At 42.5% G+C, this 15637-nt stretch overlaps 1 protein-coding gene across 1 annotated transcript; it reads left to right on the forward strand.

Moving 5' to 3' along the window:
* The first annotated feature begins 161 nt into the window (after nt 1-161).
* On the forward strand, nt 162-13617 carry LOC126728092 (TMV resistance protein N-like). Its single transcript, XM_050433963.1, has 3 exons — nt 162-171; nt 1123-1237; nt 13317-13617. The coding sequence occupies exons 1-3, from the start codon at nt 162-164 to the stop codon at nt 13615-13617; spliced, it is 426 nt and encodes a 141-aa protein (XP_050289920.1).
* The last annotated feature ends 2020 nt before the right edge of the window (nt 13618-15637 follow it).

Below are 15637 nucleotides of genomic sequence, written 5' to 3' on the forward strand. Positions count from 1 at the left end.
ATTAAAGAAAGTCAAACCAAATCCAAGTACCTAAATCTAAGATAGCAAAAATTAAATCATATACAACACCAAATACCTGCACTGGTAGTGGCTTTGGCGATATATGACGGTGGCGGCCGGAGGCTGGCACTTTTTGCCACTGAAGGAGTGAGAGAATGACCATGGGCTATGGTTTAGGGATTCTGAGAATTGAGAGAGGCAGAGAGAACGGCTAAGAAGAAAGAGTATTCGGTCTCTCTGGAGTGGGTATAAAACCTAAAATAAAAAGAAAAAAAAATAGTGAGAGAACGCAAAGCATCGGGTTGGGTTTTAAAAAACTTTTATTATTTATTTTATTATTATTATTTTTTTAATATTGTACTGACGTGGAAATTTGTGAGAGCTTTAAAAGTTTCGGTTATATATATATATATATATATATAAAAGATGAAGAGAGAGAGAGACTGAGAGACAGAGATGAAGAGAGAGAGACTGAGACAAAGATGAAATCATGAAATACCTTGAGGTTGAGGGGTCGGGGCGGTGCCGTCGAGACTCTAGCAGCACGTCGAGGTGAGGAAGACCGATCGATCTCCGATCTCCTTCTTCGATCTGGCGATCTCCTTCTCCGATCCGGCGATCCGTTGGTTCTGCCGTTCTGGAGCTCAGTTAATTGGGTTTATGGGTTATGTATTTTCTTTAGACTTTAGGTTAGGTTTCTTTCTTTCTTTCAAGCGTTGTCCATTGGTTTCTGAGAATCTGATTTCAGTATATTGGGATTTGGTTTATTTGGTTTTTTTTTTTTTTTTTTTTTTTTGAGAATCCGTGGGTTTGCTACTGTAATCTGTTGGATTTGCTTTACCTTGTTTTTTTCTTTAGAGTGGGTTTGCTTTACCGATTGATGTTGGGCTTTTTTTCCTGGTGGGCTTGCTTTTGTTACAATTTTATTTATTTTTTCAGATTTTAGTTCAAAATTTTTTTTTGGGCTTTTTTTTTATTTTTTTGCTGCTTGAAAGTAGAACAAATAATTTTTTTTTTGTTTATTTGAGGGTATTCCTAATTTGATTGAGGGTGTTCTTATTTTTTTTAAAGGGTAAACAAATAAAAAAAATTAATTATTATATATAATTTTTTTTTCTTCAGGCGTCGCCCCTGTTGCTAAACATGAAGAACGTATCAAGAAGGAAGAGAAGTTGCAATCGTGGAGAGCTGCTTTGACTCAAGTTGCCAATCTCTCTGGATGGGATACACGGAATAAGTAAGAATTTATTTTGCACACTTTCAGAATATAAATATTATACATCATTGCTTTGTTTCACTTGGCCAAATAAATTTTTTCAAGTTATGTTACTTAATATATTTACTCAGCCAGATAGAAAAGAAATCTAATCATGGATCGCTGAATTTAATACTTACGTTGTGTCCATTACTCAAATATTAGCTACTAGATTAGTTACTAGTGTCTTACTCAAAAAAAAAAAAAAAAAAAAATGAAGAAGATTAGTTACTAGTGGATTCTCAAAAAAAAAAAAAAGTTACTTTATATTAACACGGAGCCAAAGCAAGCTTAATTTCTTTTTTGAAATGATTGATTTTATCTTTTAATACAACTGATGAATTGAACAAATAATAGATCAAAACAAGCAGCTTAAGCTGTACACACGGTGCACAATCTTAAGCAGCAGTTAGTAACTTAAATAGCATAATTCCTAGAACTCTTATTTCCCTCTGTGTGCATCTCCCCTTAACATTTTTTGCAAGAGGCGAATCCAAATTTTATATCATTCTTCATGGCTTTGAAAATGGCTTCTTCACCTTTAAAATTCGCAGCATGAAATCTCTGATTTGTTTATAGTTTATATATAATAGAAATTAGCAGCTTAGGCAACTACTAGAAGTGTAGACCAAAGCTGCTGCCTTGTATAACCCATCTGAATTTTGCTTCCCAATCATCAATATGTCAGCATAATGATCAACAATTCAAGTCAATTTTCCATTCTTGTGAATTGTAGGCATAAAAAATGAGAATAGTGTTTCCATTCTTTCCCCACTAAACTTGTTACTTGTGTATTGATCTTTTTTTCCTTTTTTTTTTTTATTAGATAATAAACTAAGCTATAAATGAATGCTTAAGCATTTGAAAACCAAATATTTTTCCATTAATCTAGAATTGAATGAGACTATCTGATGGCTTCATAAGTAGCTGTGCAATTGAATTTGTCAGTATTGAAAGAGTCCAACTGACCAAATATATAGATTTATATATTTGAACCTTTTCCCATTTCCACTAATCACAGCTAGAATCTCTGATTCCCTAGAAGTCCATAGAACATGCCCTCAATGCCTCACCATTCTCTATATGACTCCTCAAGAATGCGTTGTTACTGACCTCAATCTTGAAACTTTATTCCATTCCCAATTACACTCAGAGAATATAGGAATTGCACAAAGGCTCCTACCTCTGAGCAGGCAAGCTCCTTTCTTTGAAAGCAAGAACCTATATTCATTCTGCAGAAACAATAATTTAAACTACATTCGTTTGGGATCACAAGCATCTTTTCTTTATTTTTCTATTTTCTAAATCAAGCAATGAAAGCCCGAAGAGTTCCAAAAGATGAATTAGAAATATAGTTGATGGGTAAGAAATTGTGCAACATTTGGGCCTGACGGATTCGAAATCATGGGCCGACATTAAGCAGGGGCCCAAGGCTTAGCCTCGCTTAAAATGCTTGATACGCACGTTTAAAATCCAAGGGAATCCCAGAAAATCAAGAGGTCCGCACAAGGGCAATTCTAGAAGATCCGCCTTAATGAAGAGACTCACTCTACAAGGAAATATTTGCCCATCACGTTTGGGATTTCAGGAAAAAGAGTCCTACAAGGAAAAGACTTCTAGTCCAAGGAGGAAAGACCGACTTTCTTCTACTATAAAAGCGTGAATACTCTCGCAAATCAAGGTACGCAAAAAACACCCTCTCTAGCACTCTAGAGTTGAGAACAATTCTAACTTGACCGTCGGAGGGTATTTGGTTGACACCACACCGGTGCTCACGGCGAGATCACTTTCTTTTTCTTTGCAGGTTGCTAGTTGCAGCGAGCGTGGACTGTGCGGCTCACTGGTGATTTCACGGTTTCATCAGTGTGCGCCGTCTGTGGGAAACGCGAGAAAGATTATCGCCTCCCGGACGTAAGAGTTGCATGGTACTTACTCGTTCAATGGCCACCACCAGCAACGCCCAAGGAGACGAACTGCCAAGATCAACTGCACTAGAAAGGCAGGTCCAGACCCTCATGACGGCGGTCGAACGACTCACAAAGCAGAATCACGATTTGGAGGAACAGCTACGTCAAAGGGATGCAGGACCTAACCCTCAGGAACGAAACCAGGAAGGTGACAGTGCCGAGCGAAGGGAGCAGGAGAACCCAGAGGACAGCAACATCCCAAGCCGACAGGAGCGGCAAAACGAGAGCCTTCCGTCTCTCACGGATCCTGCCCCTCCACCTATCATCACGGAGATACAGGCGATGAAGGAGCGGATGGAGGTCATGATGAACGCCCTCAAGGGGCGGGTATCCTCCGACCTCGACGATTTAGTAAACAAGATCGACTCACCATTCACTACGTCCGTCAACTCATCCCCCCTGCCACTGAAGTTCCGAATGCCTCAGATCGAAAGTTACGACGGGGTCAAGGACCCCCTCGATCATCTAGAGACCTTCAAGACCCTAATGCACCTTCAGGGGGTACCTGACGAGATCATGTGCAGGGCGTTCCCGACCACACTGAAGGGACCTGCGAGGGTTTGGTTCAGTAGACTGACACCGAACTCCATCAATACTTTCAAGGAGTTGAGCGCCCAATTCACCTCCCACTTCATAGGCGGACATCGGTACAAGAGGTCCACCGCGTGCTTGATGAGCATCAAGCAGCGAGAAGACGAGACGTTGCGAGCATACATAACCCGTTTCAACAAAGAAGCCCTTTCGATCGACGAAGCGGACGATAAGATACTCGTAGCCGCGTTTACAAGCGAGCTACGAAAGGGGAAGTTCTTGTTCTCCTTGTACAAGAACGACCCAAAGACCATGGCGGATGTACTCTACAGGGCTACCAAGTATATGAATGCAGAAGATGCACTGCTGGCCCGCGAAGAGAAACCTAAGAAGAGGGAGAGGCAGGAGGATATGCGACAAGATAGGGGGCGAAAGGTCGCTAGAACCGGGGATTAGCGTGATGAAAGGCGCTTCAGACCCCCACAGGAAGATTCACCAATTTCACCCCATTAACCGCCCCAATCGACCAAGTATTGATGCAAATCAAAGATGAAGGAGCATTAACATTCCCAGGGAAGTTGAAAGGAGATCCCAACAAAAGACCAAGGGACAAGTATTGTCGCTTTCACCGGGACCACGGGCATGACACTGCCAACTGCTATGACCTGAAGCAGCAGATTGAGGCACTGATCAGACAGGGAAAGTTACAAAGGTTCGTCAGCAGGGAAAAGACCGACAAACCGGAAGAACAGACCCCACGACGGGAGAACGAGCGCCCAAGACCACCAATAGGGGACATTCGGATGATAATAGGGGGCACCGTTGCAGCCGGGTCTTCCAAAAAAGCCCGCAAAACCTACCTTAGGACGGTCCATAGCGTCCAACTCACAGGATCCGTACCGAAGATGCCACGAATAGGTAACCCCGTCATACACTTTTCAGAGGACGATGCTCGGAGACTTCACCATCCTCATGACGATGCGCTGGTGGTCAGCCTACAGATTGGGGATTATAATATGCATCGGGTACTCGTCGACAACGGCAGCTCAGCGGACATCCTGTACTATCCAGCATTCCAGCAGATGAGAATTGACAGGGAACAATTAACCCCAACGAACGCCCCACTCGTAGGGTTTGGGGGCATAAAGATATTCCCTTTGGGCGCAATAACGCTAACAGTAACAGCAGGTGACTATCCTCAGCAAATCACCAGGGAAGTAACATTTCTCGTAGTCGACTGCTCGTCCGCCTACAACGCCATCCTCGGCCGACCAACTCTCAATTCCTGGAAGGCGGTAACTTCAACGTACCACCTAATGATTAAATTCCCGACGGAGTACGGGGTAGGAGAGCTGCGGGGAAATCAAGTCGCTGCTCGAGAGTGCTATATTGCCATGATAGAAATGGAGGATCAACAGCAGGCGATGTGTATCGAGAAGCAGAAAGTAACGGCAGAGCCAGTTGAAGAGCTAGAAGAAGTAAGACTGGACGACGCACGGCCTGAACGGACGACCAAAATCGGTACGCTAGCCAGTTGGCCGGTGTGACAAATAATCACGACTTTCCTAAGAAGTAACCAAGACGTCTTCGCTTGGAACCATGAAGACATGCCGAGCATTGACCCATCAGTCATGGTCCACAGGTTGAATGTGTCACCCTCTTTTCCTCCAGTCCGGCAAAAGAAATGAGCCTTCGCCCAGGAGCGGGATAAGGCCATCGCCGAGGAAGTTCAGAAGTTACTAGGGGCAGGTTTCATCAGAGAAGTATACTATCCCGACTGGCTGGCGAACGTCGTTATGGTAAAGAAGGCCAACGGGAATTGGCGGATGTGTGTAGACTTCACAGACCTCAACAAAGCTTGCCCCAAAGACAGCTACCCGCTCCCACGGATAGATACCTTGGTAGATTCAACTGCAAGACATCAGCTCCTAAGCTTCATGGACACTTTCTCGGGCTACAACCAAATCCGGATGGACGTATTTGATCAAGAAAAGACCTCCTTCGTCACAAGCCAGGGATTATTTTGCTACAAGGTAATGACCTTTGGACTCAAGAACGCCGGAGCAACGTACCAAAGACTAATGAACAAGATGTTTGCACATCAGATAGGCAGGAACGTTCAGGTTTACGTTGACGACATGTTAGTCAAAAGCCTGCGCGAAAAAGATCACTTAGACGACCTCCGAGAAACGTTTGACACACTTCGATCATTCAACATGAAGCTAAATCCGAGCAAGTGTGCATTCGGGGTCACGGCGGGAAAGTTCCTGGGTTTTATGGTGTCCCAGAGAGGAATAGAAGTCAACCCGGAGAAGGTACGGGCCATAATGGAGTTGGAACCCCCGAGGACGGTCAAAGAAGTCCAGAGTCTAAATGGAAAGATTGCGGCCCTAAACAGATTCGTCTCAAGGGCGACGGACAGGTGCTTACCATTCTTCCGAACCCTAAGAAAGTCATTTGAGTGGACGGATGAATGCCAAGCGGCCTTCAACAACTTAAAGGCGTATCTCTCATCTCCACCATTGCTCAGTCCTTCCGTGCAAGGTGAAGAACTCTACCTTTACTTGGTAGTCTTGCATGCCGCAGTGAGCGCAGCTTTAGTAAGGGAGGAGGACGGAATACAAAAACCTGTCTACTTTACCAGCCGTGCACTCCATGGAGCAGAGGAGAGGTACCCCCAGATGGAGAAGTTGGCTTTCGCACTAGTGATAGCTGCCCGGAGACTTAAGCCGTACTTCCAGGCACACACAATCATTGTCTTAACAAACAAGCCACTAAGGAAAGCTATGAACAGCCCGGAAGCAGCAGGAAGAATGGCCTTGTGGGCAATAGAGCTAAGCAAGTTCGACATTCAATACCGCCCGCGGATGGCCATGAAAGGACAGGCAGTAGCTGACTTCATCGTCGAATTTACACTTGGGGAGGACCAATTGACAGAAGTAAAGGAACAGTGGAAAATCTACACAGACGGATCCTCAAACAGGCGAGCCGGAGGAGCTGGAGTAGTAATACAAACTCCTCAGGGGGACACGATACGATGCATGATCCGCTTGGATTTTCCAATAACCAACAACGAGGCAAAATATGAGGCCTTGGTGGCGGGGCTAGACCTCGCAAAGGCCGCGGGAGCGGAGAACGTAATTGTCCATTGCGATTCGCAAGTAGTAACAAGTCAGATCAATGGCGACTATGAGTGCAAGAACGATAGAATGAAGAAATACTTAGAAGAAGTGAAGTACCGGATCAACAGCATTGAAGTCGAATTCGTTCAAATCCCGAGGGAAGAGAACGGATGGGCTGACCAACTAGCAAAGTCTGCATCAGCCGAGTTCGTAGTGGTCCTCGAACAGGTATTGTCGTTCGTACAAACATCCTCATTAATCGATAACGAAACAAACATGCAGGTTGAGGACTCTGAGTGTAACTGGACTACGCCATTGATCGCCTACCTAAAGGCCGGGGTGTTACCGGATGAGAAAGGTGCCGCCAGAAAATTGAAGGTCCAGGCGTCACGGTTCGTGCTGATAAAAGACATCTTATATAAAAGAGGTTTTTCTCGACCATACCTGAGGTGTTTGTGCAAAGAAGAGGCGAATTATGTAATGAGAGAGGTGCACGAGGGTATCTGCGGAAACCACTCAGGGGCGCGATCACTGGTACATAAACTGATCCGTGCAGGGTACTACTGGCCTACAATGATGAAGGATGCGCAAGCCTATGTCCAATCTTGCGACAAATGCCAGAGGTTCAGCAATTTCATCAGGCAGCTGTCCGAAGAGCTGACACCTATGACGGCACCCTGGCCGTTTGCGCAATGGGGACTTGACATTATGGGCCCCTTTCCTACAGCAGTCAGGCAGTTAAAATTCCTGGTCGTCGACATAGACTACTTCACCAAGTGGGTCGAGGCGGAAGCTTTAGCCACCATCACGGAGAAAAATATCCGAAGTTTTGTCTAGAGAAACATCATATGCAGGTACGGGATACCCAGGGTACTGGTCTCTGACAACGGTAAACAGTTCGACAACAATGCTTTCAGAGACTTCTGCGCAGAGCTAGGGATCAGGAATCATTACTCGTCACCCGCACACCCACAGGCGAACGGGCAGGTTGAGGTCACAAACCGATCCTTACTCAAGATAATCAAGACCCGTCTTGAAGGAGTAAAAGGCATATGGCCAGACGAACTACCTAGTGTCCTATGGGCATACCGGACCACAGCAAGAACACCCACTGGAGAAACACCATTCTGACTTGCATATGGGACAGAAGCTGTCATTCCTGCAGAAGTGGGGCTCACAAGCTACCGGGTGGAGAGCTACGACGAAGATGTAAACAAAGAAGCTATGCGCCTCCAGCTTGATCTACTGGACGAAGTCAGAACGACGGCCGAGCAAAGGCTAGCACGCTATCAGAATCTCATGGCGAGACATTACAACAACGAAGTAAGGCATAGGGACTTCAGGGTCGGGGACCTAGTGCTACAGAAAGTAATGGGTGCCGCCAGAAACTCCTCACAAGGAAAACTCGGCCCCAACTGGGAAGGACCCTACAGGATCACGTCATGGCAAAGGAAGGGCACCTACCACCTCGAGACATTGGATGGACGAAAGCTACAGCACTCATGGAACTCAGAGCATCTTCGGAAATACTACCCGTAGAAAGAAGAAGAATATGAGAAAGATCTTCAATTTCCCCTATTTATTTTTCTGTTAACTTTTACTACGTTTTCTCCAACTTTTGATACAATCTTTTTGTGCCTTTTTTAAGCCCAAGGGGGCAGGCACTTGGTTTTTTTTATTTATTTAAGTATTCACAGACAACTTAATTTTTTGCATGGATATGGATATGCTACAAGGAACATGTCCGCGAAGCGGACAGATCACCGAAACAGTGAAAATTCTTACAAGTCCATAAAATGGACGGTGCAGTTAAAGGTGATATAACCGCCACAAAGTGGACGGATCACCACAACGATAAAAGAACTGTCCGCAAAGCGGACGGATCGCTGAAATGGTGAAAATTTTTACAAGTCCATAAAATGGACGGACCTTTTAAAGGTGATATAACTGCCACAAAGTGGACGGATCACCACGACGATAAAAGAACTGTCCGCGAAGCGGACGGATCACCGAAACGGTGAAAATTTTTACAAGTCCATAAAATGGACGATGCATTTAAAGGTGATATAACCGCCACAAAGTGGACGGATCACCACGACGATAAAAGAACTGTCCGCGAAGCGGACGGATCACCGAAACAGTGAAAAATTTTTACAAGTCCATAAAATGGACGGTGCTTTTAAAGGTGATATAACCGCCACAAAGTGGACGGATAACCACGACGATAAAAGAACTGCCCACAAAGTGGATAGACCACCGAAACGGTTAAAATTTTTACAAGTCCATGAAATGGACGGTCATGTTAAAGGTAAAACCACCACAAAGTGGACGGATAGTATATCCATGAGTCCACCTAATAGACGGATCCAATTAGAAGTGAGATAACTACCACAAAGTGGACGGATCCCCATGGTCGATAAAAGCTTTAAACAAAGTGGACGGATCAAAAAACCAATGCAACCCATTCGTGAGTTCATAGATTGGACAGACCCTCCAAAAGGTAAGTTTGTCCAAATTAACAATTCCCATACAGAAAGACGGAGAGAAAAATCCATACGGATGTAAATGCTCAATCAACAACAAAAATATGCATAAACATATTGTCAAAAAAAAAAACATTGTTCAATATGAAGGCTGATATAAAGCAGAAATAAAAGTTTAAAGTGCACATTGACAGATAAGTCTACCGTAAAATTGCTCAAAACATACAAGAAGGAACAAACCGTCCTCAAAATACAAAAAATTACAAGAGATCAATCAACTTTCTTAGGGTCGGCATCCGGAACGTCCTTCGGCATGGCTGATTCTCCGTCACCCTGAGCTGTTTCATCTCCAAAGAGGTCCTCCGTATTTTCGGAGGCGACGGGAATAGCAGAAGTCTGGCCTTGGTCGTCAACTTTGATCATTGACACATCCAGCTCGGGATAGACCTTCTTGATCTGACGAAGCGAGTCGCCAAAGCCTTGCAGAAAAGAGTCCGCCAGCTCGCTCAACAAGGAGTCTGAGTCGCGGTACTCCTTGACGGCTACTTCTTTAGCATGACAGATCTCTTCCTTCAGTTCTTGGATCTCCTTCTCCTTCTTCTCCAAGGCCGTCGACGCCTCGTCCGTCTTCTGCTCCAGCTCTTTCCTTGCTTTCTCAGAGAGCTCCAGCTTCTTCTCCATATTGGACTTCCATTTATGGAGTTGACCAAGCTCTTCCTCCGTCTGTTCCGCCTTTGCACGCACCCGGTCCAAAGTACTCTCACGGTTGAGACATCGATCCAGTAATCCCTTCATCATGACCAAGGACTACAAACGAAAAGAGAGCCCGTCACGTAATGTATTAAACAAAAAGGAAAAACAAACATAATTGACGGACATAACTTACTTGAGCAACAACAAAGAGGCCCGTCTCTCCCATAGCCTTCGTCGAGTGATTTCCTAGGTCCTCATAATCCTCTGCCGTGATAATAGACGATAGCTTCTCTAATGCGAACTTGGAGTCGTCACGGAGGAGGGGAGGAGGTCTCTCTTGTTTGGTGTCCGGGGCCTTCATAAAACCCTTCCCCGTCCCATGCTTAGCTAGGGTGATGGTCTTAGCACCCTCAGCCATCAAGCCAACAACTGGTTCAAGAGAAATCTTGGGTTGTTTAAACGGACGGTCGGGTTTTGATGTCGGCTTCCTCTTCGAGGATGGAGCCGACCCCTTTGGTGCCACCTCGTCGGATTCCTTCTTCTTGACGGCTTGAGATTTAATCAAAGCTCTCCTTTTTGCGTCCTCCATCTCTGCAAATTATGACGGATGAAATTAAACTAAATACAGATGAAATAAATTGGCCAAGTAAAATTGACGGGCTTACGTCTATGAACTCGCTCGTCGTATCTAATGGCCTCTTGAGTGGGCTCAGGACCGTCACAGTACCAATGTATGGTCTTCGGGTTCACCAACTTGGCCCAGGTCCTTTCCTCCGGCTTAGTTTTTCTGCAAATCTTTTCAAGGAAACTGAATTCCTCAAGGCTAACTTGAGGGCGCCGTCTACCTGCAGAGAAAGACAATCAAAATATATATATAAAAATGGACGGGTATGAAAGGTATTACGAAAATAGGACGGGTGCATACACGATTGATTTATCACTCCCCAGGTTGTGTCAACAGGCATGTACTCCGTCTCCCTTGGACGGTTCATCCATCTGTCACCCTCCAGGAAGAAGTAACGACTCTTCCAGTCTCTATTTGAGTCTGGGGTCTCAAAGATCACCTTCAACAAAGGGCTTCGACTAGCAAAACTATACATCCCCCTTGATTTATCAATCTCGTCAGGACGGTAACAGTGAAGAAACTCATGGACCGTCAATCTCCTTTCTCCATCCGACATTGCACCATAGAGAATCTCCATTGCTATGAAGACCCTCCAGGTGTTCGGAGATATCTAGGTGACGGACAATCCCAGATAGTGCAAGAGTTCCCTATGAAGTGTACTGAGCGGGAACCGAAGTCCTGCCTTCAACACTTGCTCGTATACCCCAACACCTTCTACCCCTTCATAGTAACACTTCTCCGACACATAGGGTAGACGGATGGGAATGTTGTCTGGAATTTGGAAAGTTGGTTCTAAAAGTGCTGAAATGTCTCTCCCTGATGACGGATGTGAACCTATGCACCGTCCACTCTAGTAACATGATGAACTACCTTAGTCCATCAGCACCTACAACAGACTCCAGTGCTTGATTCCCGTCGTCATCAGAACCCTCTATTTCAACTATCTCCATATCCTCATTTGTTGAGGATGAAGAGGAGGTAGACGGACTCCTATCTTTGCCGGGACTCTCTTGGTCTTTATGACCGGACGGGTATACATCCTCATATTCCGTCCCGTCACGAACCACCGACTGGTTACTTGACGCACTAGACATTTCCTACAATTTACGATGAAACCTAAGACTGACGAGTTTGAAAGTATTGACGGGTGGTAGTAAGCCTAACAAAAATGCAAGGACAGAAATGTAACTTAACTATGATATTAAAATAAATACTCACCACACTTGGTAGAGGATAGTTGATGGTTGGTGTGATCTGCGGATACTAGTCCTCGACGGAGTGCTCTGACAAGGGTGACGACTTCGCTCTGACAAACGATTTCTGGCTGAAAATAGGAGAAATGGAAGAGTGATGCGCTTTATATATATGGGAGATGCACGGAAGACGAAGCGACGCTTCGATCCGATACAACGCCCATTCCGAGAGTGACACGTGGCATACCCAATAAATATTGACAACCTGTCAGCACGCATCAGCAGATTGTACCCTTTGTGGAACCGTCAACTTTATGAATCTTCAGCCGACGAGTTGATCCATCTGGAAACGTCAGTTTCTCAACCGTCATCATTATGAACCTTTAATTGTCATCCCCCAAATTTATCTAACCGTCACCCTAATGTTCCGTCCATTAAAAACAATGACGGACCATAGGGTGAAGGGGGCAAATGATGGGTAAGAAATTGTGCAACATTTGGGCCTGGCGGATTTGAAATCATAGGCCGACATTAAGCAGGGGCCCAAGGCTTAGCCTCGCTTAAAATGCTTGATACGCACGTTTAAAATCCAAGGGAATCCCAGAAAATCAGGAGGTCCGCACAAGGGCAATTCTAGAAGATCCGCCTTAATGAAGAGACTCACTCTACAAGGAAATATTTGCCCATCACGTTTGGGATTTCAGGAAAAAGAGTCCTACAAGGAAAAGACTTCTAGTCCAAGGAGGAAAGACCGACTTTCTTCTACTATAAAAGCGTGAATACTCTCGCAAATCAAGGTACGCAAAAAACACCCTCTCTAGCACTCTAGAGTTGAGAACAATTCTAACTTGACCGTCGGAGGGTATTTGGTCGACACCACACCGGTGCCCACGGCGAGATCACTTTCTTTTTCTTTGTAGGTTGCTAGTTGCAGCGAGCGTGGACTGTGCGGCTCACTGGTGATTTCACGGCTTCATCAATAGTCAAGATAAAATATAACATGACATGCAAGTTGTAATGAAGAATAGTTACAACAAATGAAGAATCATGTAAAATTGAAATGTTGCTTTTTTGAAGTTTAATTGAAAGTTGTTAATTCCAGATTTAAAAGGCAATAGCTACCTTCCAACTCTTCCTGACCAAGACCACTATACGTGCACTGTAGTTTTATTGGTAAGGTACCACTACACAGATGACTTCCACCCAATGATGATCTTTTTCCCCCCTCTTAAATAATGGCCTACTATTTTATGTTTTCTACAGCAGCCCAAAAATGTAGTACAAAATTTATTTTGCCAATTCACAATTTATCATATCCTTTTCATATTATGGAACTTAGAGTTCCATTTTCTATAATGAACGAATCTAAAATAGTACACTTGTTGAGCCTTCTGTCTTGTTATGGCCTATCTTGACTAAAAAAATTATGGTTCTGTATTCCGGGCAGGAAGGAGTCAACAATTATCGAAGAGATTGCCAGAAAATTAATTGGTGACTTGCATTATTCATACTCAGGTGTTCGTGAGGATCACGTTGGAATACAATCTCATGTGGAGGAAATGGAGAATTTATATTTAAGCATGGGGTTGAATGATGTTCACTTTATAGGGATTTGGGGAATGGGTGGAACCGGTAAAACAACTATTGCACAAGTCCTATATGATAGAGTCCATTATCATTTTGCTGGCAGCAGTTTTCTTGCAAATGTTAGAGAAAAAAGTCGAAATGATGGTCTAGTTAGTTTATAGAAACAACTTCTTTCTGATGTCTTGTTTGAAAATAATATTGATATTTGGGATGTTCAATGGGGAATCGATTTGATAAGGAATAGATTATGTCATAAGAGGGTTCTTGTCATTCTTGATGATGTGGATTAACTTAAACAATTAGAAGCATTATTAGGCAAGCAAAGTTGGTTTGGTCTAGGGAGTGTGATCATTATAATAACTAGAGATCAACATCTATTAATCAGACATGAAGTGGCTGATGAAAAAATATACAAGTCTAAGATTTTGAATTCTAATGAAGCTCTTAAGCTTTTTAGTCTGAAAGCTTTCAAGCAAGATAGTCCTTTAAAAGGTTATGAGGTGCTATCTAAAAAATTTATATATTATGCTCAAGGCCTTCCTCCTTCATGTTTCGCAGAAATCTAGAAGCATGGGAATCTGAACTAGGTAGACTAAAAGAAAGTCCGGAATGGGAAATCTTGGATGTGCTCCGAATAAGTTTCGATGGCCTAAGGATAATAGAGAAAAAAATATTTTTAGATATTGCTTGTTTCTTCAAAGGAATGACTAAAGATCGTGTAGCAAACATACTACGAACTCCGCATTACAGGCCAAACATTGATATAGATGTTCTTGTGGAAAAATCTCTTATAATCATCTCAAATTCTATAAAAAACCTATAAAAAATTTTACAGAAGGTTGTTTTCCAAAAATTTTTTTTGGAAAACAACCTATAAAAAATAAGCCTTATTTTTATTAGGGTTTTCCGTTGACCAAAAATAGTTTTCCATTGACCAGTTTTTTTTGTGTTACAAAACATTAGAAAATGTGGAAAACTATCTTTACAAAAGGTTTTTCAGCGAAACAAACAGAGCGTAATAGTAAGTAAGCTTTTAAAGATTGGCCACTCCAAAACTGATGGAGGGATATTTGCCACAAAGCATACATTGAGAAACTATTTCGTTAGTAAGCACCTCTTTAAAACTATTTAGGAATCTAGCATTTCAAACCTATGAGACTCAAGTTTAGTGAGAAGACTTGAATCTTAGAAACTCGACTTCCAAGCTGATGTGGATAAATAATCTATACGGAAAGACTCGAGTTCCATAAAGTGTAAAAAGAAGAAGAAGAAGAAGAAGAAGAAGAAGAAGAAGAATCCATGGGAAGAAGAGGAAGAACCCATACTCTTCACACACACAAAAACCCAAATTTTCTTTATGGAACTCGAGTCTAAAAGACTCGAGTGGAACACATGGGTTCCACATTCAGCTATGTACCAGCATTGGAATTTAAGTTTTAAATGCTCGATTTAATATAGAGAGAAATAAATGTAATCATTTTATGACAATATTATTATTAAATCAATATTTTAAAATAAAATTGTTGAATATATAAGACTATTTTGGGAATTTTAGTAAAAAATTCATCAAAAATGTGTTTGGTATGAGCTTATAAGTTAGTTTTTAGCTTTTAAGTTTTTTTTTTTTTAATATTTTATGTACAGTTTTTTAAAATCTCACTTTCTAGCATTTTATCACATAAATTTTTTTTTTTTTTAAGGTACAAGCATACTTTAGCACACGTTTAACAAAAAACTTTTAGGTGTACGTTTGGATAGTGTTTTGCGTGTCCAACGTCCAACAGTTTTTGGTGGGTCCCGTGCATTGTTCACGGGACCCGTTATTATTATTATTTTTTAAGAAAAATAACTTTAAAATTGGATCTCACGATACTATTCACATATTTAAAAATTAATTTACTACAGTATTTTCAGTTTTCAGTAATAAACGGTATCCAAATAGACCCTAAGTTTAGCTAAATAAATTGTTTCCAAATAGACCCTAAATTTAATTTTATTCCCTCCAATTCCTTCAAATTTCGAGGAGAATGAAAATTTAAGATTTTAAAGAAAAAAAGAGGAATAAATGTTCATTCCTACTCATTCAATTTCCTCCTACTTAAACTTCAAAATAAAGGAATAAACTTTTTATTTCTTTCATTACAACTCTCAAATAAAAAAAAAAAAATCTAAAATTATTAT

This window comes from Quercus robur, chromosome 5 (genome assembly GCF_932294415.1).
Source record: "Quercus robur chromosome 5, dhQueRobu3.1, whole genome shotgun sequence".
NCBI classification, from domain to species: domain Eukaryota; kingdom Viridiplantae; phylum Streptophyta; class Magnoliopsida; order Fagales; family Fagaceae; genus Quercus; species Quercus robur.